General features: G+C 43.7%; 1 protein-coding gene across 11 annotated transcripts in view; it reads right to left on the bottom strand.

The window, feature by feature from the left end:
- Nucleotides 1–26367, bottom strand: part of ADGRV1 (adhesion G protein-coupled receptor V1) — a 457213-nt gene that overhangs the window by 1238 nt on the left and 429608 nt on the right. For 9 of the 11 annotated variants that reach the window (XM_053290666.1, XM_053290664.1, XM_053290668.1 and 6 more), the window contains 2 exons: nucleotides 15868–16059; nucleotides 12023–12200 (listed from right to left, as the gene is read on the bottom strand). In XM_053290666.1, the coding sequence (XP_053146641.1) occupies nucleotides 12023–12200; nucleotides 15868–16059 (370 nt within the window). Of the gene's footprint in view, nucleotides 1–12022; nucleotides 12201–15867; nucleotides 16060–26367 lie in introns of those variants that run through there. The other 2 variants (XR_008315162.1, XR_008315163.1) reach the window with 1 other exon arrangement.

Below are 26367 nucleotides of genomic sequence, written 5' to 3'. Positions count from 1 at the left end.
TGGCCCCTTATTCTAGAATGGTAGCACTACAGAAAGTTCTATGGGGGAAATGCTACAGTTTCTATTAGTTTTACCACTTTTTGTTTTGGCTCTGACGTAGGAACATGGCCCTGCTCTGTTAATTCCATTGTGCAACCTGTCATCTTCACTCACAACAAGAGTCCTTCTTGTCATATCTTGAAACCCTGCAGCCTTTAATAAGCATACACAACAGTGGATGCGCATGTAACCCTCAGGACGTGAATGGGGATTAAGCATTACAGCTGCAACTTCTGGATCTTCCTAAACACCTCCTCCTCTCTGCAATGTCAGAGTTTTGCACCTGGAAGGAAAACACCTGTGCAAGAGACAAGACCTCAAGGGATCTTTACTAGTGTTTACACAATGACAATGGTGAGTCTCTAGATTATAGTAATGTTGCCTTAGGAAGCTTGGCCAAGGCCTGCACCAGCTGAAGGATTCGTTGTAGTGCTTCACGTCAAGATAATGATTGGTTTGTCAGAGTAATGCCTCCAGAAATTTTCTCTTATAGAGCTGCATTTCTAATGGCAGAATCTATTAGGATGATGGCATAAACAGCTTCAATAGGACTTGAATTTTCCATGAGGAAAAAAAGCAGGTAGAACATTCCTACTTTCCCTCCACCCCACCATCACTTCCACAAGTGGCACAGATGGGATTACTCTTGCTTGAGTGAAAACTATGTGCTCTGATCTCAAGAAAAAGTCAATAAAGTATAAGCATATTGCTCAACCCTTATTTGGGCATTTCAAGACTTGCAATTCCTATTTATTCAGAAGTGCATGTAAGTATAATTAAACATGGTAATGTCAGAAGAGGCCAGATGTTAGGCCTATGCACGTTCCGAAAATTTGGTTTTGACCCAATCTGAATTTGACAGTATTGAATTTGGATTCTGTGGGCTCTAGCTCTATCAGATATTGGATTTGTTCCGGAACCCGAAACCAAATTCTGGAATAAATTCGGATTTTTCTCCACAGCAGTCAATTAGGAAAACTTCAAAAATCAACAAATATCACTGGTTGGTCCTACAGCTTCAATTTTCTTCTCAGCGATCTCCATTTTGTCCCCTCCAAGCTTGTAGCATCACTGCCAAGGGTGAATTTTTATGTGTGGATTCTTGATTGTGAAATAACATCGAAGTTATTTCACAACCAAGAATCCATACAGTAATGGTCGGTGCCTATGAAGAAGTCATTTTTCAACCAAGAATCCAAAACTCATATACATTCATTAAAATTCAACCCTTTGCATGATTCCTTTGGGGGCTGGGCGGCAGTTGGCACCCATGGGGCCCTGTCACCCAACCCACTTTGGTGCCCCTAGCCCTTAAAAATTTGGCCTAATAATTATGAATTTGAATCAAATCAAATTTGAATCAAATTACCCAGTTTCAAGGGCAGCAGATTTGAGCTCATATCAAATCAGGCCGATTTGATTCGAACTCACATAGAATCTCAAATATAAATTCGTGCACATCTCTACTTTTTTCTATTTTTAACTCCCTCCCCCCCAAAAAATCAGTTACCCATAGCCTTGTAAAAAATAACAAAGTCCTGCCAAAGTGGACTTTGTGTGCCAGATTTCATAACCATATGCCCATTCATTCAGAAGATATAAAAGGGGGAACAAAAAGGGCATTCTGTTACCTCTTTTCATGAAGGCAAAGGGCAGATTCCTCCACATAGGGGTGGAATGATGGTCTATGGAGGGTCTTCAGTTTCAGAACTTTGTGTAAAGGTCAGTTTCAGACCTTTTTTGTAAAGGTCTGGCTTTAAACAAGCCAGATTTCACCATTTTTAGCCATTTTAACAAAAATTTCAAAAATGCACCAAAAATCAAGGAATTGACCAAATCTCTTCAAATGTACTACATGGGGCCCTGAGCTCTTTCCCCATATGTGTTGCAAGCATCAAGGATCTAGGGCAAACCAGTTATTTTTTGTGATTTTTAAAATTTTCTCCATTCACAGGAAATCCTGTTCCGTTTTGCTAATTCTGAAGTATTTCCTAAATTAATTTCAATATTTCAGAATTAATTCCGACTTCACCAATCTGATTTCCCATAAATAAATAGATAGATAGATAGATAGATAGATAGATAGGATTTTATCAACTTGGGGCAATTTCAGAAAAATCTGAATTTGCACAGGCCTACCAGATGTTATTTTCCAGTACAACCAGTTACAAAATACCAAGGGCTAAAAAGGCTTGATAGACTGGGCAAAGTTATTCCTGTTGCAAATACAATCGCCTCCAAGGAGTTGTACCAGCAATCTCTGGCTCACAGAGTCCCGAAGAAGCTAAGCTCCTCAGCAAATAATTTACAAAATATAAATCAGTTGGGAAACTGGCATCTTAGGTTTCATTCCAAACACACCCATTTGCCCATTTGATGCCCAGAGTTACTCATCTTTTTCTTTGAAGTTTTAAGGGTGACTAAATGAGAGTGTTCTGCTGCCATCCCCATAGACTTCACAATAAAAAGGTTTTAGGCAAATAGAAGAAAAACACATGACATGGACAGAAAAATGGGGCTCTGTGACAGCGAATGACTAGTTTCCAAAACCAGATAAGACTGCCTGAGTTATCACCTGGAGCCAAGAATAGGAAAGGGATTATCCACAAAGCAAGGCAACTGAAAAAGAAGTTTTATGGAAGCAAGGAATACCAAGGCTTAACAGAAAGGAGTATATGTCCCTAATTCATAGGTTGATGCATAACTAGATGGCTGATTTGAAAACCAAAGATCCACAGAAGAGGGTGATTGTGCTCCCTGAGAAGAAATTCATAGGCAAATCAGTTCACATGCCTTGTGGAAAGCTCAGAGCTGGTATCAGGGATTGGTCAAGCCTTCCTACCATCTGAGTATTGTTATGGGGGATCACTTCCTGAATATTTCATTTCTGGCTTTAGAAACTGAATTGCTATTGTTACAAAGGGATTCCATGAAGAAATTCAGACCCCGTACAAACAAATGTAACTTAATTCACATTAAAAAATATGTGTTGCCCCACATTGTCCCTGTTACCAAAGGGGGAGGGAAAATCTGCTAGTCAGTAGGCTGGCCCTGCACTATTACCTGCCCACCACTACTGCACCTCCTCCCTCCCCATTCAGGTAAGCTAGGATGAAGGATCTGGAAAGGGCATGGAGTTGTATAGGGGTGGGGTGGCAGGGGCCAGTCAAGCACCATGAGGAGCCCACTGCAGAACCTGACCCCGTGGCCCCCAGCTTGGGGGAAGTCCTTAGAACTTGGTGCTGCCCTTAGAAAATAAAACTCTTAAACATAACTTAGATTGTCTGTAGTAGTTATTTGAAATAAACATGGCTGCTATAAAGTTTGTAAGACACATTTTGAGCTACAAATGTGTTGGCCTCAGGATCTCAGGAATGTGTTGGCCTCAGATCCCATGGCATTTTGGACCCCTTCAAATAATCCAGCTCTATACCACAAAATGACTGACAAATACTGGTTGTCTGAATATCTTTCCTACTGAATGGAACAGTTCTGTACAGAGAGAGGAAAGAAGGTTGGTCTATAAAATTATCTATATATTTAATTCTCCTGGATGTGCCTTAGAATGTGCGTTGATTGATTGGCTGGGTGGTGGACGCGCCTGATTAGCTGAGGCGCACCCAGGAGGATTGGTTGCCATGGCAGTGGCGGGCCCGGCCGTGGAGGCCAGAGGGGCGGTGGGCCCGGCCGCGGAGGCCAGAGGCAGTGGTGGGCCCAGCCCAGGCACGGAGACAAGGCTCAGGAGGGGGGAAAGAAAGGGGGGGCAGAAGTGGGGGTGGGGAGGAGAGGTGGCTGGGCCCGAAAGTGGAGACTGGGGCAGGAGGGGGGGAAGAGGCCCAAAAGAGCACACAGATGCTCTGTGTGGGGTCGGCTAGTGATAAAATAAAAGCCAAAGTGGGATTACTATGTTATAACTGCCTATGGATTCAAGAATAAAAAGACATTTCAGTAACCTGACAAGGACAATCTGAAACCTGCAGTATGCAGTGAACTGTTCAACCAGCTCCCATGTGTTATCTTTAAAGAGACTAATTTGATAAGAAAGTCTTCACAGTTTGAGAGATGCACAGGTGAATCAGATAATTTTTAAAGGAAATATGCAGATTTTTATGTGGAACCATATATGATTTCCTGACTGAGAATTATTAAAGAGTGGCTTCCTTTATAGACAGGCTATTTCAGAATTATCTGCTATGGAATTCCCTGAATTAATGGCTATCCTCAAAAAGGCTATCAGAAGGTCGACAGAATGGCCTTGCATTGCAATTTTTAGACCAAGCATGATTATGCTGTGCTTAAATAACACATTTAAGGTCAACTGCTTTTACAGAGCCTGAATTCTAAACACAGAATCTCTTCATAACAATCATAATTCAATTCCTGGTGCCAGAAATGAAATCTTTGGGACTAGATTAAAAAACCCACACACATTGCATTTGAATATAAATGGAATATCAAATCACCAATGAGGTAATTATTTAAAATGGATCATGCAAAGACTGCAAAGACTGAAGTGTTTGCCAGAGACGGTTGAGAGTTTATAGGGCCAGTTTGTTTTCAGATGACGGCACAGTGAGTCTTATAAGCTAGGGAATGATGTCACACTGTGAAAGTGGTGGTTCTTGATAAAACTCTCCATGCAGATTCTCAGCAATAATGATGAAGGTTGTGTTGGTTATTCCCTTGACCTAGTTGACATGCTGACTAGCTGACATGTGGCTCAGCCTTAGCAGGATGGAGCAAGAGCTTCGTCCTTGCAAGAATATAACAGCACATGAGGCTTCCTGCATAGCTGCATCACATAGGGAGGGGAAACCAGACCTTGCCCATCCATATAAGCAGCCTAGGCAGTCACATAGAGCACCAAGGTTTAAGGGGCACTGGTGCCACTGTGCCAACATACCAGCTGACCCATGGCAGCTCATGATGTTTTACGTCTTTTATCAAGGCTGGGTGGGGTAAAGCTGTTGTACCCAAGAGGGACTCAAGTGGGTGACAGAATCTATATATATAATTATCTAAGGCATACACATGGCTAATCCTGTGTGTGGCAGATTTCGCAAGCGCTCGTGAGCAGAAGCACCGTGGTGATTGGGCAGTGGAGATTCCATATGCAGATAGGGAGACGGAGCCTGTGATGGTTAAGGTCAGTCGGAACGCAACTGTTACTGGTTGGAAGACGTTCTTGATTGTAGAGGATAGGGATAGATAGATAGATAGATAGATAGATAGATAGATAGATAGATAGATAGATAGATAGATAGATAGATAGATAGATAGATGGCAAGGGTCTGCGAAGATAGGGGTTGTGAGGGAGGAAAGAACTCCTTCAGGAGTAGAAGGCTGCCATTGTGTGAATTAGATGAGGAAACAAGATGAACAAGATCTGTTAACTCAAGAAGGGAAGGAGGGAGGGAGGGAGGGAGGGAGGGAGAGTGAGAAAAGAAGGAAGGGGAAGAAAGACAGAGGGGAAGAGAGAGTGGAGGAGAGAGAGAAAAAAAGAAGGGAGGGGGAGAGAGAAAGAAGGAAGGGCAAGGGATGGGCCCGCGCCTGTAAGCGGCCTGAGGGGAATGAGCGGCCATGGCGGCGCCTATTGGCAGCAAGGAAGGGCCCAGTCAACTTCTGCTGTTGTTTGGGGCTACAGAGGTCATTGGCGGAGAGAGGGAGGCAGGCAAGGGATGGGCCTGGACCTGTAAGTGGCCTGAGGGAAGTGAGCGGTCATGGCAGTGGCGGCAGCAAGGAAGGGCCCGGTCAACCACTGCTGCTCCTGCTCCTGTTGGGAGCAGCAGGGCTCGGCTGAGGGTGGGGAGGTCTCTGGGGATAGGAGGCTGAAGCTTGGCCAGTAGGCACCAGCAATGCTGCAGCTGCAACCAAGAGAGGTGAGGGGGATGAAAGCAATCGGATGGAGGAGGAGGAGCAGGAGTGTGACTCAGGTGAGGGTGGAGAGATCTCTGAGGTGAGGGGGGCCGTGGCAGGGGGTGAGGGGAGCATTCAATTACTAGCACGCAGATGCTCTGTGTGGGTTAAGCTAGTTCCCATTAATACTAGAGTGCATTTTACTACAAACACATTTGTTCATCAGAGTTTTTCCAACAGGCAATATAAAAATTTGCCTTTGTTTGCATTTTGAAGGGCCCACCAGAACAGAGCTGCTTCACACAGTATGCCTTTCTAGCAATAAGAATAGTTCTTTTAGTATTATCTCACAAGGATGAAGCAGGAAGACCACTGTTCAGATATGTAGTCTATGGGGACCAGCAAGAATTTTCAGCTGAAATTATCTATGTGTCCAACTATCTATGTGTCCAACAGAAGCGTGTGCAATTTCATACATAGGCACAGTGTAGCTAAAGGTATTGTGAGGGGTTGATTTGTCAGGAAAACCTGCTGTACTTGTAAAGCAAGTTTAAGATGTTGCCAGGCAGCTTTGTAGGATCCTTTGTGACCTTGTGACATGAAATATCTAGAGCATTTCTTTAGGCCACTAATAACTTGACCTGTAATTAAATAGTGGTTTTCAAAAGAGAAGGGGTTATACAACTTGGCATTTGTGCCTTTCGTACAGTGAAGGCACAGCTATATTGTTTGAAAGTGTATGTCTTGTTCAGTGGCATTACTCCTTGCCACTGTTCTTCCCTGTAAGGTTCAGTAGCCAGTCACAGCTCTCATCAATTCTAAGTGTAGCTCCCTAACTGTTTATGGGGTGTGTGTAAAGCTTTGATAGAAAATATATATGCTGCACAGTCCCCATGGCACCATGGGGAGGTGACCATTCGTACCATGCAGTGTTGCATATTTCCTAATGTTGGTGGGCTCCTTTAAGGGCCAACTTGGAAGGTATGCATGGAGTGCTGGGAAGTGTAGCTGTTCCCAGCACTTCCTCCACAGAGCTGTTAAGGGCTCCATCTCTCTCAAAGGTTCCTCCTAGTGTTGAGAAAAGTGCAGTTCTGTAGCCTCATATGACTGGAGGGCTGTACTTGAGTACAGTCTCTGAAAAAATCCTGGAAGTCCTGCCTGGCATATGCATCACATATTTCTCCCAGTGCACCACTCATGCTCACATCCTTCATCTGAAGAGTTGAAGACTGTAAGCATGATTGTGAGTGCTGCCATGAGTGAGAGACTCAAGCGCTCACATCTCCCACTCACAGGAGCTCCCACTATCATGTTTACAGTAAGCATGAGCAGTGAATTGGGGAAAGAAGTGATTGACATGCTGGGCAGGACCTCTGGGGCTTTTTCAGAGGCTGTACACTTGAGTACAGCCCTCCGATATATAACGTCTGAATGAGGCTCCAGTGGAGGTCAGCACAGTATGAAATGGGTTTCACATTGAAGGTATTTTGCCAAAGTGGCACTCGCTCGAAAAATAGTGACAATCACTGTCCTATGCATTCAAGTCAACGTAAGCGCAAGTCTGTTTAAATGGACAGGACAGGTGGAGTAGTAACATACTGTGCTGCCATTTAATTACCTGTTGTGGCAACCTATCCAGTGGCGTTCTTAGGAGCAGCTATTTGGCCAGAAGTCTGGTGTTTAAAATCAAGGCTCTCAATAAATATGAAATAAACAAGCCTTTTAAACCATACACAAGAGGCATTTGCCTGCAAGCCTTTTGCAGAGTAGCTCGCTTGTCCTCTGTGCATCTTAAAAGTGCTCATTCTTTTCTTTGTCAAAAGTTTATCACCTCCTTAACCCAACAATAGCCTTGAGCTATAAATGAGGCAGAACTTGCAAAGTTTATTGTGGTTTTAAAGCTGGCTGGTCTTGAGTGTGAGGGGTACTCATCTTCAATTTCTTGTAAAAACATACCCCACCCCAAATTTTCTCTTGCCATATATTTAAAAGGAGCTTTGAAATCATACATATTACTGTTGAGGAGATGGGTTAATCTGGTAAAGTTAATTAGATCAAGTTTTATCCAACTTGGACACACAGTAAGAGGGAAGGCATGAGGGAGGGAGGATGAGAGAGCCTCTGAATATATACAAACATTTCTTAATAGGAGAGGCAGGATGCACACCCTCTTGTTTGCCCCGGGCCCCATAACAAGGGGTCCCCTATTAGGTCCAGACCTTGAAATTATGTAGGTGTGCCTCTGGACCTATTTTCCCTTTTACTGGGAATTTTCCTTTAAGGACTGCTGAGTTCACCCAATTAGCTCCTCTCTGCCACCATTCTGAATCTGTCAGAGAAGCCTACCCCAAGTTTACTTGCAGTCTGACCCTGGCTACTCTATTTCTCTTTTAACATTCAGCTTCCTGTCCCTGCTACAAAGTAACCTTTTTGGTAGTGTGGCGTGGCTTTAGGCGCAGGGGCTTTACAAGCCGGAACTCTACACCAGTGTAATCAAATCACCATCTAATAACCTGCTAGATGTCTCACCCTGCAAACTTGGCAAGGAGCCACCTTTTAATGTGGTGATCTATATATTTATTTCTCCTAGGTGTGCCCGTTGCTAATCCCATGCGTGGCAGTTCTAGCAAGAGCTCGCAAGCAGCTGCCAATTAGCGAAAGCGAGGGGGGAAAATAGGGATGCCGGCTGCTGGCAGGCAGCCCGGCCGGCGGGAGCAACAGGTAGCTGCAGACTGGCCAGAAGGAGCAACAGATGGAGGTGGCGGGCCAGCACGTCTGGTGGGAGTATGTGGCAGCGGACTGACCCATCTAGTGGGAGCAGGTGGCGGCAGGCTGCCTGGCCAGTGGGAATTGGCGGGCAGAAGGACTTTCCGGCCAGCCCGCCTGCCAGAAAGTACCAGCTGGGTGTGGTGGTGAAAGGAAGCCGGCCACAGTCAGGCGGGGGGGGGGTGGGTGGGTAGGTGAGAAGTGGGCCGGCTGGGCAGCAGAGGCACAGATGTTCTGCGCCCAGCCCAGCTAGTTCTCTTTGTTTAGCAGGGGAAGAGTAACTGGCCCTATCTACCCCACCAGCACAGTACCTCCAGTGACTGTTGCTGGTGTCTATCTTATGTTTCTTTTTAGATTGTGAGCCCTTTGGGGACGGGGATTCATCTTACTTACTTATTTATTATTTCTCTGTGTAATCCACCCTGAGCCATTTTTGGAAGGGCGGCATAGGGAGCAGGGAGTCTTAAACTTGGGCCTTTCTAGGACCCTAGCAGGATCATTGCCCCACTGACCAACATTTCTCTTTGCTGGCTGTGTTCCTCCTAGGTCTATGTAGCCTCAATAGCATCTTCCACACACCTTCTGATTGCTCCTAGTTCACTCTTCTTCACCCTTGTTCCAAAACTTTCTCTTCTTGTCCATAGCTTCAACCACTGCAACAGACCATACCCTGTGCATTGCTCGTGGACCCGTCTAGGATTTTACTGCTTCCTAGTCTGTTTCTCACCAGAGCTATGACCTTACCTTGCTTACCTGCCAACTTGAACCCTGGGCTCTTGGACTGACTACCCAGAATTGATCTCCACCTGGTTCTTGGATCATGACACTAGTCTTCTGCTTCAAAGACTTACACCTCCCATTGAGAGGGGGTAAATAAGCAAGTTGGTACAATTCCAGTTAGTACATGCTAGTACTTCTGGTTCCCATGCTACTTCCTCTACAGAAATGTAAACAGGTATGTGGTGGAGGACATTCATATAGGATATACAGGACTGGACAAAGATTGGGGGGGGGTCTTTTACACTCTCCCTTGAGGTTGTAGAAAAAGTCAGGGACTGCAGGCAGCCCCCATCACCACACTCACCCTGATAGCCTTGACCCATAGCCACACAGGAAGCTTCCTTATACTGAATCAGATTGTTGGGTGTCTCTAGCTCAGAATTGTCTACTCTGACTGGTAGCAACTCTCTTGGATTTTTCAAACAAAAGTTGTTCCCTTCCCTCCCTCCCCCCCTTGCAGACACTGCCAGGAAGTGAACCTAGAACCTTCTGCTTGCAAGCATGCAAATGCTCTTCCATGGGGGGTGGGGGAGCCAGTTTTAATACAATTTCCTAGGATCCATTTTGTAAAATCTCATTTTGATGGAACTATTAGATCAGACAAAGAAACCATGTCTTTTGGAAGAGATGGGGAGAAATGTTTAGTTTTCAGCTTTGCAGTTTCAATCCCCCCCCACCATCCAGAAAAATGTATGCCCTCCTCACATTATGGTCAACACTCTAAAATCTGGTCTCCCCATTCATTCATTCATTCATTCATTCTTCCACTCACTAATTCAACAATACCTCTGGGAATACCAGAAGCAGGAGATTAAGTTATACCCTTAAGATCTCAGGCCTAGACTAGGCTTTTTCCACCCTTGCCCCCTGAGTTTCTTTTAACCTGAGTCAACATAAGTGCCAAATTCATGTCAACTAGGGATGTGCACAAACTGAGATTTGTGCACTTGTTTGGTGCCACAGGGAGGGGAGTAGAGAGTGTGATCTTTTTTAAAAAGGAGCTTTAAAAAAAAATGCAGCTTCCTGATGTGGTGGCGCTTGTCCCAAGTACCCACGCGAGGTGCAAGCAAGCTTATGGTGTCCATGCATGCGTGGACACCATATGCGTGATCAGCATGGTGTTGCTGACTATGCAAATAGTGCCTGTGCATGCGTGGACACCATGTCCATGCTGGGACAAGCACTGCCTGCAGCAGGAGAGAACAATTAAGGACTGTTCTCCTTTTTAAAAGCGATCCTGTTTGCTGCTCCCCTCCCCGCAGTACTGAACCGGTTTGGACCGAGGTTTGTGCACATCCCTAATGTCAGCACACATCATTGTTAAATTAAGAAATAAAAGTACCTTACATGGCACATCATAAAAGACTCCAACAATTTGCAACAACTGGAAACCTTATAGAAATTACCTCTTGCCAATGTATCTCAAACAAACTACATAGATTAGAACTTGACCTATTAATTGATATTAGATCTCAAATTATACCTACAAAAGCCAAAGCATTCATGACTGGACAATGCTGCCTAATAAAAACAAGAGACACAAGTGAATTATATCAAAAACTTCAAAGCTTAGACAATACTTACTGAAGGAAGGTTCTTCCTTTAAGGAGCCCAAAGCTTTATACATTATGTTTATTCTCACAACAACCCTGTTAGGCTGTCTCTCAGCTAGCCTGAGAGATACGTGTCTGGCACAGTCCTCCAGTGAATTTTATGGCTGAATAGGGATTTGAACTCTGGTCTGCCTGGTCCTAGTCTAACATTTCAATCCATAAATCTGATATGGCATTGGCAAGAAAAAGTTATGGGGGGAAAGGAATTTCAAGAAATGTAGATAGTAAATGACCCCAACCACAGCTATTCTTGTTGAGAGCTGGCCAGGTATTCAGAAGAATTGAAGGTATTTTGGTTTTCTGTTTATAGAAATAAAGATATGTGCATCTCTAGGCAGTGTACACAATTTAATTTTAATTTAATGTATTTACATTTGACAAGTAAATGAGTAGCAGCACCTAGAGTGTAAACTGATCCAAATACAGTCTCTGTGAACTTGAAAGAGCAATTGACTTCTTTTGTGGGCTTTCTTGTTTGTTTGTTTCACACTACAATATAAATATCAGACTTCAAAGGGCTCCATGCAAATACAGACTCATGCAAATGCAGGCTTCATGAATATGCATGGATTGTTTGCCCATTAAGCTGGGCCAGGGATTTTGGTGGCTCTACTACAGTTGTGAACCAGCATCCCAAGAATGAAACTCATACAATATAATGCCATTTCCTTCAAAGGATTTAATGTGAGAAAATCCATTAAACATTCCAGCCTAGTCCAATGTACTGACATATGTAGGTTAAAGCAAAAGCTTAATACTTTTTAATTACATTTGCTTTTGTAGGCTTTTAATAGTATGCATATTAACTTTAGCAGAAGGAATACACATTTGTGTGTGTTTAAAACAACATTTTTGCTCTAATTTGAACTGCCAGTCAGAATGAATTAACAAAAAAGCATACTTGATCTTTGTGAAATCTGTTGCATTTCAAAGCATAACCTTTAGAAGAAAAGAGGAATCACACTTACCAGTTTTTAAAGCAAATATTAGATCATCAAATTCTTGTGATTCTTCATCAGCCATCAAGGAGCTGCTGCTGAGACCTCCTGGAGTCGTAAAGGCACTGCCATTCTGTGGGCTCTGCTTAAAGGCAGCACTGGCCTGACTGGCTGGTCTTAATGATGCCCTCTCCCAGTCTGCTGGCATCTTTAGGAAAACAGTAAGAAGTCTGCAAGTTATTATCAAAGATGGAACATGTGACTCTCGGAGTCCTTTCAAGGACCCCTGAACATTTCAGTAATGGTACGGATGCTTTAGTGGTTCACTCAACTACCCTCCCACTCTCCATGGGTGGGATTCTCAAGGTATGCAACAAAATCAAGGACGCTGTGTTTTCTATTTAAATCCCGTATCAAATTTTTAGAAGTCCATAATGGGGGGAAACATAATACTACATATGCATCACTGGGGGGTTATGAAGAAAAGCAATAATAGCTAAGAATTGCTGCAGGCACATTGAGAAGGAACACAGTTAACCGGAGGGGGTATAATGAGGAGGAAGGGATATACTCCTTCTCTTCCTCTGCCTATTCAGTAATAACTGAATATGGATACTTGGAGCTTGTTCATTGTATTGGGATGCCAAAATCCATCCCAGAGATTCTGGCTCCACATGTTTTAAACAAACCCCAGCAGCCCTATTTTTCCCTGTTCTTGAAGAATTTCCACAAACACAGAGTAATCCAGAATAAAACAACATACAGGCAAACCTCATTACTTGTGGAGGTTCCGTTCCTCACCTACTAATGTGAGTAATGAAACTGCTAGTAATGAGGCATTGTGCCTATGGAAAACAGGGGGTTAGGTTCCAGAATGCACATACAAGTTTTTAAAATGGCAAAAAAAAAAAAAAAACCCAACCAAACTGTAAAAGCTTCCTCTTTACATGGAACTACTGCGAAAAAATGCTGGGGAATGCTTTTTAAAGAAAGGAGCCAAAAAACCAACAAAGAGCAAAAAAATTAAAAGTAGTCTACCATGCTCCGCAGGGTCTCCTTGTGCCCAGCAATGCCCCCCCAAGCTGCGAAATGTCCCCCAAAACCATAAAACATTGCGGGGGAAATGATTTTTTTCCGGAGAAATGAGCCACAAAATGGCTGCTGGTCACAAAATGGAGGGAGGAAGTGACCATTTCTATGCCACCTTTAATTAAAAAAAAAAACTCAAGATGGTTTACACAAAAGTTGAAACAAAACTACAAAAATTACTCAATTAAAATACTAGCTAGAATATAAAAATACAGATCTGATTAAAAGATTAAAAAACAAGCACAATATAACCGTAAAAGACATAAAGCAGCAGCAATAGAAACAATGATATAAAAGCCTGACTAAAAAGTCAAGATTTAACACACTTTCTAAAAACTGTGATGGAGACTGAGGAGCGAATAGCCACTGAGAGAGCATTCCAGAGCCTAGGTGCAGCAACAGAGAAAGGCCTGTCCCGAGTGTACGACAGCTGAGCCTCCCTCACTGTCGGCATCTGGAGCAGAGCCCCACAAGATGACCACGTCAAGTGGGCAGCAACCTTTGGGAGCAGGAAGTCCCTTGGTTATTCAGGGACCAAACTGTTAAGGGCTATAAAAGTCAAAACCAGCACCTTGAATTGGACCTGGAAACAAAAACCCAGTGTAGCTCTTTCAAATTGGATGTGATGTGATCCCAGCGGGCAGCTCCAGATAAAATCCTAGCTGCCGCATTTTGCACTAGCTACAGTTTCCAAATATTCTTCAAGGGCAGCCCCACGTAGAGCGCATTACAGTAATCCAGCCATTACGTGACTAAGGCATGAGTAACTGTGGCCAGCGCTCCCTTATCACGTATAATGAGGTTCTCCTATAGTATGATCCTAAAAATTCCTCTTTGCCCTTTATCCCTTTTCTTCTTGGATATCTCAAAAATATCTATGTTCTAAATACTAATCTTTTAATAGATTATATCAATCTACTCCTGCTTTTACTTCCTCCATGTCCTCTGTTGTCTCCCTTGTCAATTTTTAGATTTTCAAGGTCTTTGGGGCAGAGACCTGTCCTCAGATACTCTGTAAAGTGTAACACACATAGATAGGTACACATAGATATCACCATCAATCTATCTATTTTCATATATAAAGTCATATTCCCAGGACCACTGACCATTTCTAGAGGGTATGTATGCAATTTCTAGAATGAGGAATGCATATTAAAAACATTCCTGGTGAAATAATGCATTTATATTTACCCAAAGATTATTTTCTTTGCTTCTTCTGCTTTATCTCTCTTTCCATTATCTTACTCTATTCCTAATCTACTACCCACTCTTCACTTCAGTTTCCTTCTCCTTCTTTAAATCTATTTCAACAACTGTTCTCAAGGGGTGTGCACAAAACTGGCTTGCCCAGTTCAGTTTGAGTCCAGACCGGACTTGAACCGGATGGGGCATATTTAGTTTTGTGCACACCCAAACCCCCAACCCTGGTTTGGCTCGAGTTTGAGCCGGTCCTGGGTTTGAAAAGTTTAAATTTAAAAAGGAACACAAAACCTCACCGCCAGGCCTGTGGTGATTTTGCTGCCTCTGGGGGGTGCTGCCATAGACGCGAAGAGGGTCTCTGAAGCTTCCCCTCCCCCCTCTGGCCTCCCCCATCCTCCCCCGGTTCAGCCTGTTTCCAGGCCTTTTTGGCCCTCTTCTGGTTCGCGGTGGCCATTTTGAAAGCCATTGCACATGCACACGGGCTATTTGCCTGCCCAGGTCTGGGCACGCAAATAGCCCATACGCATGCCCAGCGGCCTTCAAAATGGCCACTGCGAGCCGGGAGTGGGCTGGAAAGGCCCAGAAATGGGCCGACTGGGGGGAGGCCGGCAGGGGGAGGGGGAAACTTCAGAGACACACACACTCCACAGCTGTGGTAGCACCCACCCGGAAGCAGCAAAATTACCATGGGTCTGGCAGTGAGTTTAAAATATATGGTTTTTAAAAAAAACTTTTCGGACCCCGGACTGGCTGCCTTGAAGCCGGTTCAGCTCAAGGTTGAGCCGAACTGTACCTGATCTGGCTCAAGGTTGAACCCTCAAGCTGTCCCAGTTGTTCAATGGCAAACCAGCTCAACCCTGAGCCAATTCGCACACCCCTACTATCCACCCTTCTGTTCTGCATATGTTTAATATTTCTCTAAAACCTGAAGTTTTTACTCTTGCCCTCAAGTCAGCTGTTGTTATACCTCTCAAAAAATTCCCTTCTTGAGCCCTTTAATCTCCCAAGTTATCACCTAGTCCCTGCTGCATTTCGCCTCTAAATTCCTGGAGTGGGTTAATCTTGCACAATGCTCAGTATTCTCTTCTCCAATTCATTTTTGACAGTTTAGACAGAATATGAGAGTGAACAATAGTTTCCACAGTATCTTCAGAAAGAAAGGAATGAATTTTAGAAATATTGGCTCATATACAGCATAGCACGCCACTCATGGAAGAGTGGGGCGGGTGCACTGGCTCCATGTGAGTCAAAGCCACATCCTTGCTTCTCCCAAGCTCATCACTGCGGCAAGGAGTCTCCCATTGGGAATAAAGGGAAGCTTGTTGCTGCAGCAATTACACAATTCTTAGTGGTAACAGAGCCTCTGCCAGCTCGGGAGGATGTGCTTTTGACTCATACAGGGCCAGCATGCCGGCCCTGCCCTTCTCTCATTCAGTACAATGGGTGAAATAGTAGTAACACTGAGTACGTGACCGCCAATTCCCTCCAGTGTTGGGTCAGCCCTGAAAGAGAGCATTCCAGCTCTGTTACCTTGTGCATCATGTCAGCCACTATTACTCTATATTGAGATAAAGTAATGCTGGTACCTCTTCCATAGCAGCGATAAGGTTCTGGGTAGATTTGCTGATCTCTCCTCCTGCTGGAGGCATGCCGCTGCCATGAGTGAAAAATGCAGAGCCTGGACTTGTATGGCCATTCATTTCAACTGTGTAAGTTGCTTTTACAGGGCAGCAGAGCTGGTTGTGTAAAATAAAATATACCACAAAAACATAAAGGCCCTGCAAAGAAGGAAAGGGTGAGATAAAAATAAACCTCTGTGTATAATGAAGCTGCCTTACACGTTTAGGAAAATGGAGATCTAGGCTACACATACTGTATGGCAGGATGAGGAAATAAGGTGGCAGAAGGGACTGTACCACTGGTGCGGAATGCCACTTTTGAATACTTCCTTGTATTTAAAAAAAATTCCCTGTAAATAGAAAATAAGCAAAGCAGGAAGCAAGCTATTCTTAAATTCTTAACTTGGTTGTATGTGTCCGTGTTACAGGGCAGTTGTAGTTTTTTTTGTATAAAGCACTCCAAAATGCTATGCTACACCTGTGCTCTGAAGTGGTGCAGTCCACCCTTCCATCTTGGAATTCTGATACACATACAGAGCAGACCTGCGTAATGATAAGATTCTACCCCAAACAGCAAACTTCTTCCAGAATCCCAACCAAAGACAAAGTAAATCACTGCATTAGAAGGTAACAAGAAGGTAATGCCCTGAGGCCTTCAGAAAGATAAATAGATAATTAAACATTACAGGTATTTCTAATCCACCCAGCTATAAAGCCAAGCCAAGGATGGAACAACAAAGGTTTGCATTCATCCAAACAACAGTAAGAAAACAGGCTAAGGCCTGCCTTATAAGGATAGTAGGCCAGCAATGATTAGATTCTGTCAAACACTGAAGCTATTCCACGATCACTGGAAAGCGGGCTAACGGAGCTTAGCCCGCTTTCCAGGGATTGTGGGAACCACCAGGCTCGCAGGTGAGCCCGTGCTCCGAAGGTGGTTAGCCCACCTAATTCCTCCTCCCCTTAAATGGGGTTAACGGAGCGAACGCTCTGTTAACCTCATTTGGTTGCTCGTGTGTCGCCGTGGTGCGCGGCAACACAAGTGTAGATCCCCAACTGGGAGTCTCTCCAGGATGCCCCATACACTCACGCGGGGCACCCTGCAACTCCTGGGGGTCACACAGCCCCCGATCCCCGCAACCCCCACACCAGCTCTGTCACAGAGCCAGCATTCATGTGGGCGGCCAATCTGGCCACCCAGGGCTGCCTTTTGATCATCTGCAGGGAGAGCGGACTAAGCCTGCTCTCCCCACAGACCCAGTAGAAGCTCTTCTCACTGATCGTGAGAAGAGCTTCACTGTATTTCATACTTTGACTGACCTTCTGGCTGAGCTCCTTATGTTCAAACCCACATTTCAGTGCTATACTAGCAATACTGGCTAGTATCAGATGCCATGTTTTGGTTTTAAATTCTCTAAGCTGCCCACTGTCTTAAGACAAGCTTGCTGCCTTTATACTTTTAAGGAAGTTCTTGCTAGGCATGCTTTACATTGTGCTAATGTTTGGCCTTTGGGATGAAAATGATAAATGGTGTCTTTTGTTTGAGCATATAGAATTTATGTTCAAACAGCTCATGAGATCAGTTCCTGAAATGCTGTGGCCCAAGACCCACATGTTCTAGATCCACTCATACAAGTCTTTCCTGATAATCTTTAAGGAAGAGGGAGGGGAACATTTTGAACCCCTTTCTCAGCAGCAGCTTCATGCGTGGTTTTCTCAGGAAAGCAGCAAAAATGCTTCATCAACACACCTCCAGAATCATGACTGCTTCATTATCAGTTTGGGGGTGGGTTTTTCAAACCGAGCAGACTCTTGGCTTGTATTAATGGTAGTACTTTTGGAACAACAACAAAAACTACTACAATGTAATGAGATCAATAAAAACACAGTGGAACCTTGGTTTCATGGGCAGAATTACGATCAGGCAAGGAGAGACAGTTGTCTGGGGGCTCCACTGCCTTGCCCCCCCCCCCGAGACATGTCACATGACTCCATTGCCCACTCACCCAGCCCCAAGGCCCCTCACTCAGCCAATTCCCCTTGCCCTGTTCGCCCTCTCTCCTGCTTGCCCTCCTGGTCAGCAATCTAAGCAGCCTGTAAGCTGCTAGAGCTCCTTCTCTCCCCGCCTCTCAGCTGATCGGCGGGGCTTCCAGAGAGGCCTCCATGCAGGCCTCCCTAAAACCTGAACTCCAGTGCTGAATGAAGGAAGGAGGCAGGCAGAGTGGCTAGCGCTGGCTGCCCTTACCCACCACAGTCCTGCAGACCTTCTGCCCAGGCCAGCCAGCCCAGCCTTTGCTAGGAATGGAGGTAGAATGTGAATTCCTTTTTGTGGTTACCCCCCACCCCCCATATATAGGGATCTGCTTGCTTGCTGTGGAGCTTTGATATGGAGGGGAGAGACTGAGAAGTCTCTGAATATTTAATTTGAAACAGATTGGAAAATTTGCTGGCTTTAAAAAAACTATCTAAAAAGTCCTATAATTGTCTTGTTTCATGGCAAAAAAAATCACAAAAACTTCTGGAACAAACTATATAATATTATATTCATAAATGCACTTATGTTCAAGTTGTTTTGCAACCCAGAAGGTCTGAGTGAGAACTGTGAAGCATGTATTGTGCTTTTATTTTACTTTTCTTTAGAAATGCCAAGCTGGTTGGACATGTCCAAAAACTTCACTCACACTATTTACACTGTACGTCACCAGTCAGTATGATTCTGTAATGATATGAATTGTTAAGGAGGCCTTGCACATGCTGATTTGGCCCCCAGCCCCACACCCCACTAGGGATGACCCTGCTTCTGAGCACCTGCAGAGAGTGGTTTTTTATCTCAGTACAGCAAGAGACCACAACCAGCCCTACTTCCACATTGGGGAGCAGGGAGAACGACTTTTAGGACAAACTAGGGTGTAACTTCAGGAGCTCCTTGAGCCCTGGCATATCTCATCTATCTTACAATTTTACCAAGGAGAGCCATATTCCTCATTCTCCCCTCCCCCACCTCTTTTTCTCCTGAGGAATGGTGCTAATTCTTGCTCTTTTCTCTATTTCTCCCCACCTATCTTCCTTGCTTCAGTGAGACTTGCTCCTATAGGGAGCAAGATTGCTCCTATAGGGAGCAAAATATGCTGGGAGGACAAATTAGTTTGGTTTGGTTTACATCCCCGAGCATGTGCAATCCTATATGCACTTACCAGGGAAGGATCTCAGACAGTTGAATGCCATTGAGTTTATTTTGAAGTAGACATGCTTTCCTTGCCAGTAAGTCCTTTAGGTTTCAATGAAATGTACTTCCAGCTAAATGTGGCTAGATTTGCTGCCTGAGGCTGCAATTCTCCACACACTTACCTGGGACTTTTACACACAGCAGACTTTACTGCAAGTTTACTGGGAGGCTTTACTGTGAAATTGAAGTTGTCCCAAAGAACCAATGCAAAATAGTGTTGTTGTTGTTGTTGTTGTTTTACTCTGGATATAAATCAGGCTACACACTAATGGGCAGTGAACTGCTCCCCAATAACTTGCATGTGAACTGCTCCCCAATAACTTGCAGGGACTTCAGGATAAATCTGGCCAACATGTGAATGCAGTACCTGCATTCCAGAAGAGATGTGTGTTAAAGGGCTTTAAAAGCCCTGTGTGAAAAACTTCTTTGAATCAAACTTTACTGAATTTGTTCAGAATTCTGAGAAAACATACATAGGCTCACACTGCATGGTTGAAGGTCTCCTATGCTAATCTGCAGTGAGGGGCCCATTTTAATAATTAGTGTTTCTGGTGTGTTCTAGGCATTAAAAGTGGTACAAATATATAGTATTCAATGTATATCACTATATATTGTGAAGTGTGCATGTGTATATTCAGTGAAATGTATTTCCAGGCAGCATACTTATTTTGAAATATCAGACTTAAATCCTTGGGGGCCTGGGGTGTGTGTGGAGGCCCTGGACTTTGAGTGGGGGGTGGGGGTGGGCGGGCGGCATTTTAAAATCTCGTCTCTGGGCCCAATCCAGCCTTGCTATGCCCCTGGCCATTTTATTTCCCTTTTAATTTTGTAGTCAAATGGATGCATGAAAACTCACATGGAACAATGAGTAGGCAGTATTAAAATAAATGTTTGAAAACAACACCAAAATAAATATGAAGATGATTGGTGGTGAATTCAATCAATCAGTCTTTATTACGGTCATAGACCAGTGATTACATGTTAAAAGTAAGTATAGATAAAAAGTGATTACATATAAAATGGTACATATTAATACTAAAAGAACTAAAAATACTAAAATAGTAGATAATACACCAAAAGCACGAGGGCCTAAAAGCCTGAGAAATAGTAAAAGTCATAAAAATGTTTGAAAGGCATTAAAAGCAGGGGAGGGGGCATAAAATGGATGAAATAAAATCAAGACACTTTTTATTCAATCAGTCAATCACTCTTGCACAAGACTGCCAGCACGTTCTTAGAAGTCGCAGCAGCTAGGCTGATTGGAAAAGCTGGTGAAACACTGCAGAATATGTGGGCTATTGATTCTTTATGAAAGAATTGTGGGTTGTTGTTTTCTAAAGTATCAGGCTTTAAATGTACTTTTATTTGGTTTATCTCTTAAGTGTGCTTCAGACTTTATATATTCTTATATTGTGTATATTAGTATAATTTATACACTCTGCTTAGAAACTGCCAGAATTCAGTTATAGCCTGTCACAACAATTTCTGTTTCAGTAAGCAAGGTTATTCATACATAACTTTGTGTGGGTTTCTCAGGCATTTTGTTGTCCAAACATGTTCAAATATTTTGTTGTCCAATAGCCAGTGGCTGCTTATCTTCACAGCAGAACAAAGACATCAAAATGATCTAGCTAGTGATACAATCTAGCTATATATACTACTGCCTAGAGTGCACAGAATTCCAGTAGGCTTAAATGGTTTCTAAGTTCTACCTTCATTAGAACATATACTCCATTAGCTCTGCTAAAGGGATCTGCACAACCAACTTTAGCTTTTATCTCACCTGTGTGGCTTACATTAGACATAATCCAACCAAATCTTAAAGGCCAATGGCTGACATGATGTGCAGCATTACAGGGGCATAACGCTGTTCCTTGGGGCTGCTGTGGACTTCTAAGGCAGCCCAGATGCTGTTAAGAATGGGCACTAGTACAAGTGGCCCTTCTGTTCCTGGCATTGGGGAATACTGCAGAAGTGTACTCCTGAATACTGCTGAAGGGATACTGCAACACTGTATTACTGTGCATCATGTCAGCCAGTATGTACTGGGCAGTACATATCCTGGAAAACCAGCATATGATCATGATGTGCCATAATGCTGCTCCCTGGGGCTGCTGTGGACTTTTAAAGCAGTCCTGATGCTGTCAAGAACAGACAGTACATGCAGCATCAGAATATTAATGACACTTATTTTATTTCTGGTTTGAGAAACCACATGCTCCACCTTATTTCAGAACTATTTACTAATATTTAACAACAAATGTTGGTAAGGAGCCCAGTGCTAGGTGCATCTGATGCTGCCAAATTGCTGAAGTTATGTTGCTATGGACATGAGCAGTCTCCTGAACAGGAGACCAATGAGAGCCCCATGAGAGCCCCATGTAAGAGCAGGCTAAAAATAGAAACAAATTAAAAATATATAAATGGATAAAACAGCAGCTACTACCAAGCTCTGGATGGATCTTCAGGAGATTACAGTGCTTGCATTTATAATGCCCTTGATTATATGACAATATAAGGCTTATTTCATTCGGATCTTATAACTCTTTTTGCTTTGCTCTGGTGAGTCTTACAGCAACTTTTCAAATATTATAACACTCACTAATACTTAAGGACTGCAGCCTTTACTTGTAACCCAACTACTGACAAGTCCCAACAGGTCTTGTCGTGAAGCAGTGCAATTTCATTGGTCAAAATATGGAAAGCACTAAGCTTAGAAATGTCCATTATGGACTGCACACGTACATTACCATTGGGCAGAAATTACATCTGACTGTTGAATCCAATGCCAAGTGTGAGAGAGACATTGCATGGAAGGAAGGGAGTGTACTTGAGGGAATGAAGCACTTGGCTATGATCACAAGACTTAGTTCACACAAATTTCTGGATTTAAGAAGCCTGAAGGCAAAGAGCTTAAAATCAAATAACTTCTAAGTGCAGAGGCAATAGAAGAGCAAGTTTTCCAAGCAACATGAAGAAAAAGAATTTCATACATGCTTTGATCAGGACAGGATGCATAAGTGCATTTAGGGCAAAGGCGATGAAGTAAATTGCCAAGCTGCTTGAGCAAGCATGACCCAAAATAAGAACACACTGGATGTTAATAAATAAAAATGAGTGAACTTCAGATGATGTAGAAGGAAAAAATTGAAAAACCATAAGCTACTTTTTAAAAAGAATCTAACCATGTTGGTGCTTGGAAAGTGGGTCAGAATTGCATGAGAATAAGCAAATTTCTGGTCTCACTTCAAACCCTGACAGAACTTAATTACAATGCAAAGTTAGAGAAATATTAAAGGTAAAGTGTCCCATCAAGTCGATTTCGACTCCTGGAGCCCACAGAGCCCTGTGTTTTTTCTTTGGTAGAATATAGGAAGGGTTTACCATTGCCTCCTCCTGCACAGTGTGAGATGATGCCTTTCAGCATCTCCCTATATCACTGCTGCCCGACATAGTACCAGCAGGGACTTGAACTGACAACCTTCTGCTTGTTAGTCAAGCATTTCTCTGCTGCGCCACTTAAGGTGGGAACCTGCAAAAGAAAATCTGCCTTCCAGGTGTGACTCTTGAGCCAGCTCTTCTCCAGCCTTTTACATCGAATTCTGTGCCTGCAGGCAAATGTCTTTTCGTCTTGGACCTGACCCCTGATGTAGCTTGGCTGGTGGCGCAACACATTTTCACAACTCCCTGGGAGCAATAGTGTAATTTATCTCAAGCCGATCCATCAGTGAGGGACAAGAAGAACCACAACAGAGCCTAGGCTTCAGTTTTGTTCTTGAGAGTTGTACTAGCAAGATGTACAGGCTTTACTTAGTTTTCAGAAAGTTTTCTTTCAAAAGAAAAGTTGGTTTCTCATTTGTTTCTGTTGTACTCTGCCAGGCTGCTCTTGGCAGCAAGCCTGCCACAATATGAGTTTCTTCAGCTTTATAGCAGAGCTTGTATTGCTTGGTATAAATAGTTTAAGGAGGGGCCTTAGTTCCATGGTACAGAATATGCTTCAGGAATAGATATATCTTTATTACGGTACTGAGCCCCTGGTGGCGCAGTGGTAAAACTGCCGCCCTGTAACCAGAAGGTTACAAGTTCGATCCTGACCAAAGGCTCAAGGTTGACTCAGCCTTCCATCCTTCCGAGGTCGGTAAAATGAGTACCCAGAATGTTGGGGGCAATATGCTAAATCATTGTAAACCGCTTAGAGAGCTCCGGCTATAGAGCGGTATATAAATGTAAGTGCTATTGCTATTGCTACTTGACCAGACCAGGCACATAGGTGGTGTGGTGGCATCTGGGCCACCAATGTCTGTGGGGGAGCCCCTGCCGCTCACCCACCACTCTTGCCATTCTGCCTCCCTTTGCCGATGTGGTCTAATGATGTTACCACAGAGGCACCTGTTCTTGATTGGATGGGGCAGCGTGAATGCACCAGTGCGCTTATGTCACTAGACTATGTCAGTAAAGCATGGCACAGTGAGCGGAGAGAGAGGTGGTATGAATGGCAGGTGAGCAGGGGGTGGGGTGGTGCAGGGGTGGGTTGGAAGCGGCTGTTGCAAAGGGAAGCAGCAGTGACTGCGAAGGCAAGTGGTGGCAGTGGCAGAAGCCACCCCAAACATTTATTTATTTATTTGTTTAGTGTATTTGTATACCGCCCCAAACTCACATCTCTGGGTGGTGTACAACAAGTGTAACACAAATCGAAACAGGAATTAGAACATTAAAAAAAAATTAAAAACCACCATTCTACAAACCTACTTCAAAGTCTGGGCGAATAAATAAGTCTTGAGGGTGAATAAATATTGCCCCAGGACTGCCCCCAACATTGCTAGGCACCTGCTTTGCATGCAGGAGGTTCCAGGTTCACTCTCCGACATCTCCAGGGAAGCCCTCTTTCCGAAACCTCTAATGAAGTGTGAATGTAAGGAGGCACCTGTGGGTATGCAGGGGGAGCCCGTGTGCAACTCCCTCCATGCTACTGAGCATAGGTTTTTGCACCACAGGAGTAAGACTCTCAAATATTGCTTGCACTCCAGACATGCTCTGCAGAACCAGAAACACGTAACTGACCCCCAGGGGCAGAGAGAACCATGTATGCTACTCTGAGCTCCTTGTAGGAAGGTAAGATAAAAATGTAAAAAATAAGGAAGTAAATGTGCCTAAAAGAAAAGTGGCATTGCACTTTGACCAAGTAAACCTAGGATCAAATCTCTGCCCAACCCTCTTCTAGACTTTCAATAAATTGTTCTTCTATGTCTGTTTTTTAAAAAGTTACCTATCTCACAGTCTTGCTATTTATAGCACATTGCAGATTAAAAGGGCAAAGTTTCCTAAATATTAATAATTATGGGGTTATTACTAATGTGCTGAGATTTTCCTTGTTCAACAAATATCTAAAAGATCAGAAGAAGTTAACTCAGCTCAGGAACGAAACAAATATGAGTCATGGCTCCCATATGACCCACCTCTGCCAGCCAGAATTAGGATACAGAGAACTGTTTAGTCAGAAATAAAATCAGAAAAAACCAGAGGTGTAGCAAGGTTGGAGTGGGCCTGGAGATGAGATTTTAAAATGGGCCCCTCATTGCTGATTAACAAAGGAGACTTTCAACCATGCAATGCGATCCTATGTATGTTTTCTCATAAATCCAAACAAATTCAGTACAGTTTGCTTCCAGGTAAGTGTGTAGAGAATTGCAGCCTCAGGCAGCAAATCTAACTACATTTAGCTGGAAGGACATTTCACTGAACCCTAAAGGACTTCGTAATTTTTTGTCACTAAACTAGCTACTTATAGGACTTTTTTGATAGTTTTTTAAATGAAAAAAAATTAAAAACCAACAATTTGTCCAATCCACTTCAATTTAAATATAAATAATCTTCCCACATCTCTTTGCTCAAAAACAAAGTCCTATGCCCAGTCATTTCAGGTGATCTAAAGGCTGGGGCTGAAATTTGTTTGTTGTGTTTTGTTTTGTTTTAATGAAGGCAAAGGGCAGATTGAACTACTAAAAGAACTGCAAAGGGCAGATTGAACTACTAAAAAAGAACTACTTTTTAAAAAATAGGTTTTTTTAAATTAAAAAAATATTTTAAACCAGCAAATTCCTCAATCTCTGGATTAAATATTCAGAGTCATTTCAATCTGCCCTACATCCCCCCACTGGATATTAAAGCTCTATGGGAAGCAATCCCTAAATATCCAAGGGCGGGGGAAATAACCACAAAAAGGAAATCACAACCTACCTCCATTACTAAGCCTGAGGAGTCAAAAGCTAGGCAGAGTTGTGGTGGGCAAAAGCAGTCAGCGCTGGCCCCCCTGTTTCCCTCCCTCCTTCCTTCCTTCCTTCCTGCCGGCACTCGAGTTCAGGCTTCAGGGAGGCCTGCACGAATGCCTCTCTGGAAGCCACGCCCACCCACCAAACAGCTGAGAGGTGGAGACTGAAGGGGCTGCAGCAGCTTGCAGGATGCTTCACTCCTCTGGCCAGAGCAGGAGGGCTAGCAGGAGAGGGGGCCAGCAGGCAAGGCAGGGGGGACTGGCTAAGGGGCCTTGGAGGGCCCTCCAGGCCCTGTGGGCCTAGAGACATTTGTCTCCCCTTGCCCAAGGACACTTACACCCCTGAATAAAACCCACAGTGGTCCTACCTTTACGAAACAAGTACTGCCATTATTACAAGGTCCTCCTGAAAGTGGCGTGACAAGCTAACAAAAAAGCATGAGGCAATCTCTTTATATCAGATGTTTAGAATGTGAGGAGGTGGGATCACACAGTAATTTGTTCTGTCACTGTGGAAACCATTCTCTGTCTGACTGCAAGTTAAGCTCACTATAAAGCCAAAAGCAAGAGCTGGAGCACATGGGGGGGGGGAACCAACCTCAAGGAACACATATTAGCAATTTTGCATAGAGAAACTGTCAGTAAGGGATGATTTTTATATTACAGTCCCCATTTCTAAGGGGCTATCAGATTTGTAAGTAGCTTATCACAGGATTGCCCTAACCAGCTGGAGAATCTCTGTATGAATACTACATATTCCTTGTGGCATGGAAGTTCTTTATGAGGTAAGCTCATATGTGATGTTCTCTATGTGAAGCCCTCCACTGCCACCCACCACCATCACAAACTCACTGAAAAAGTATCACTGGCCTCTTACATGGGACCAAAATGTGACAATCAGACCTCACATTCCTTCCTGGCACAATCTTTAAATACAATTTCACCCTGATCAATCCCCCCCCCCCGTTACAGA

The sequence above is a fragment of the Hemicordylus capensis genome, chromosome 2 (assembly GCF_027244095.1).
Source record: "Hemicordylus capensis ecotype Gifberg chromosome 2, rHemCap1.1.pri, whole genome shotgun sequence".
Taxonomy (NCBI): Eukaryota; Metazoa; Chordata; class Lepidosauria; order Squamata; family Cordylidae; genus Hemicordylus; species Hemicordylus capensis.
Note: the sequence above shows the minus strand (reverse complement) of the source record. Positions and strands in the feature narration are given on the sequence as shown.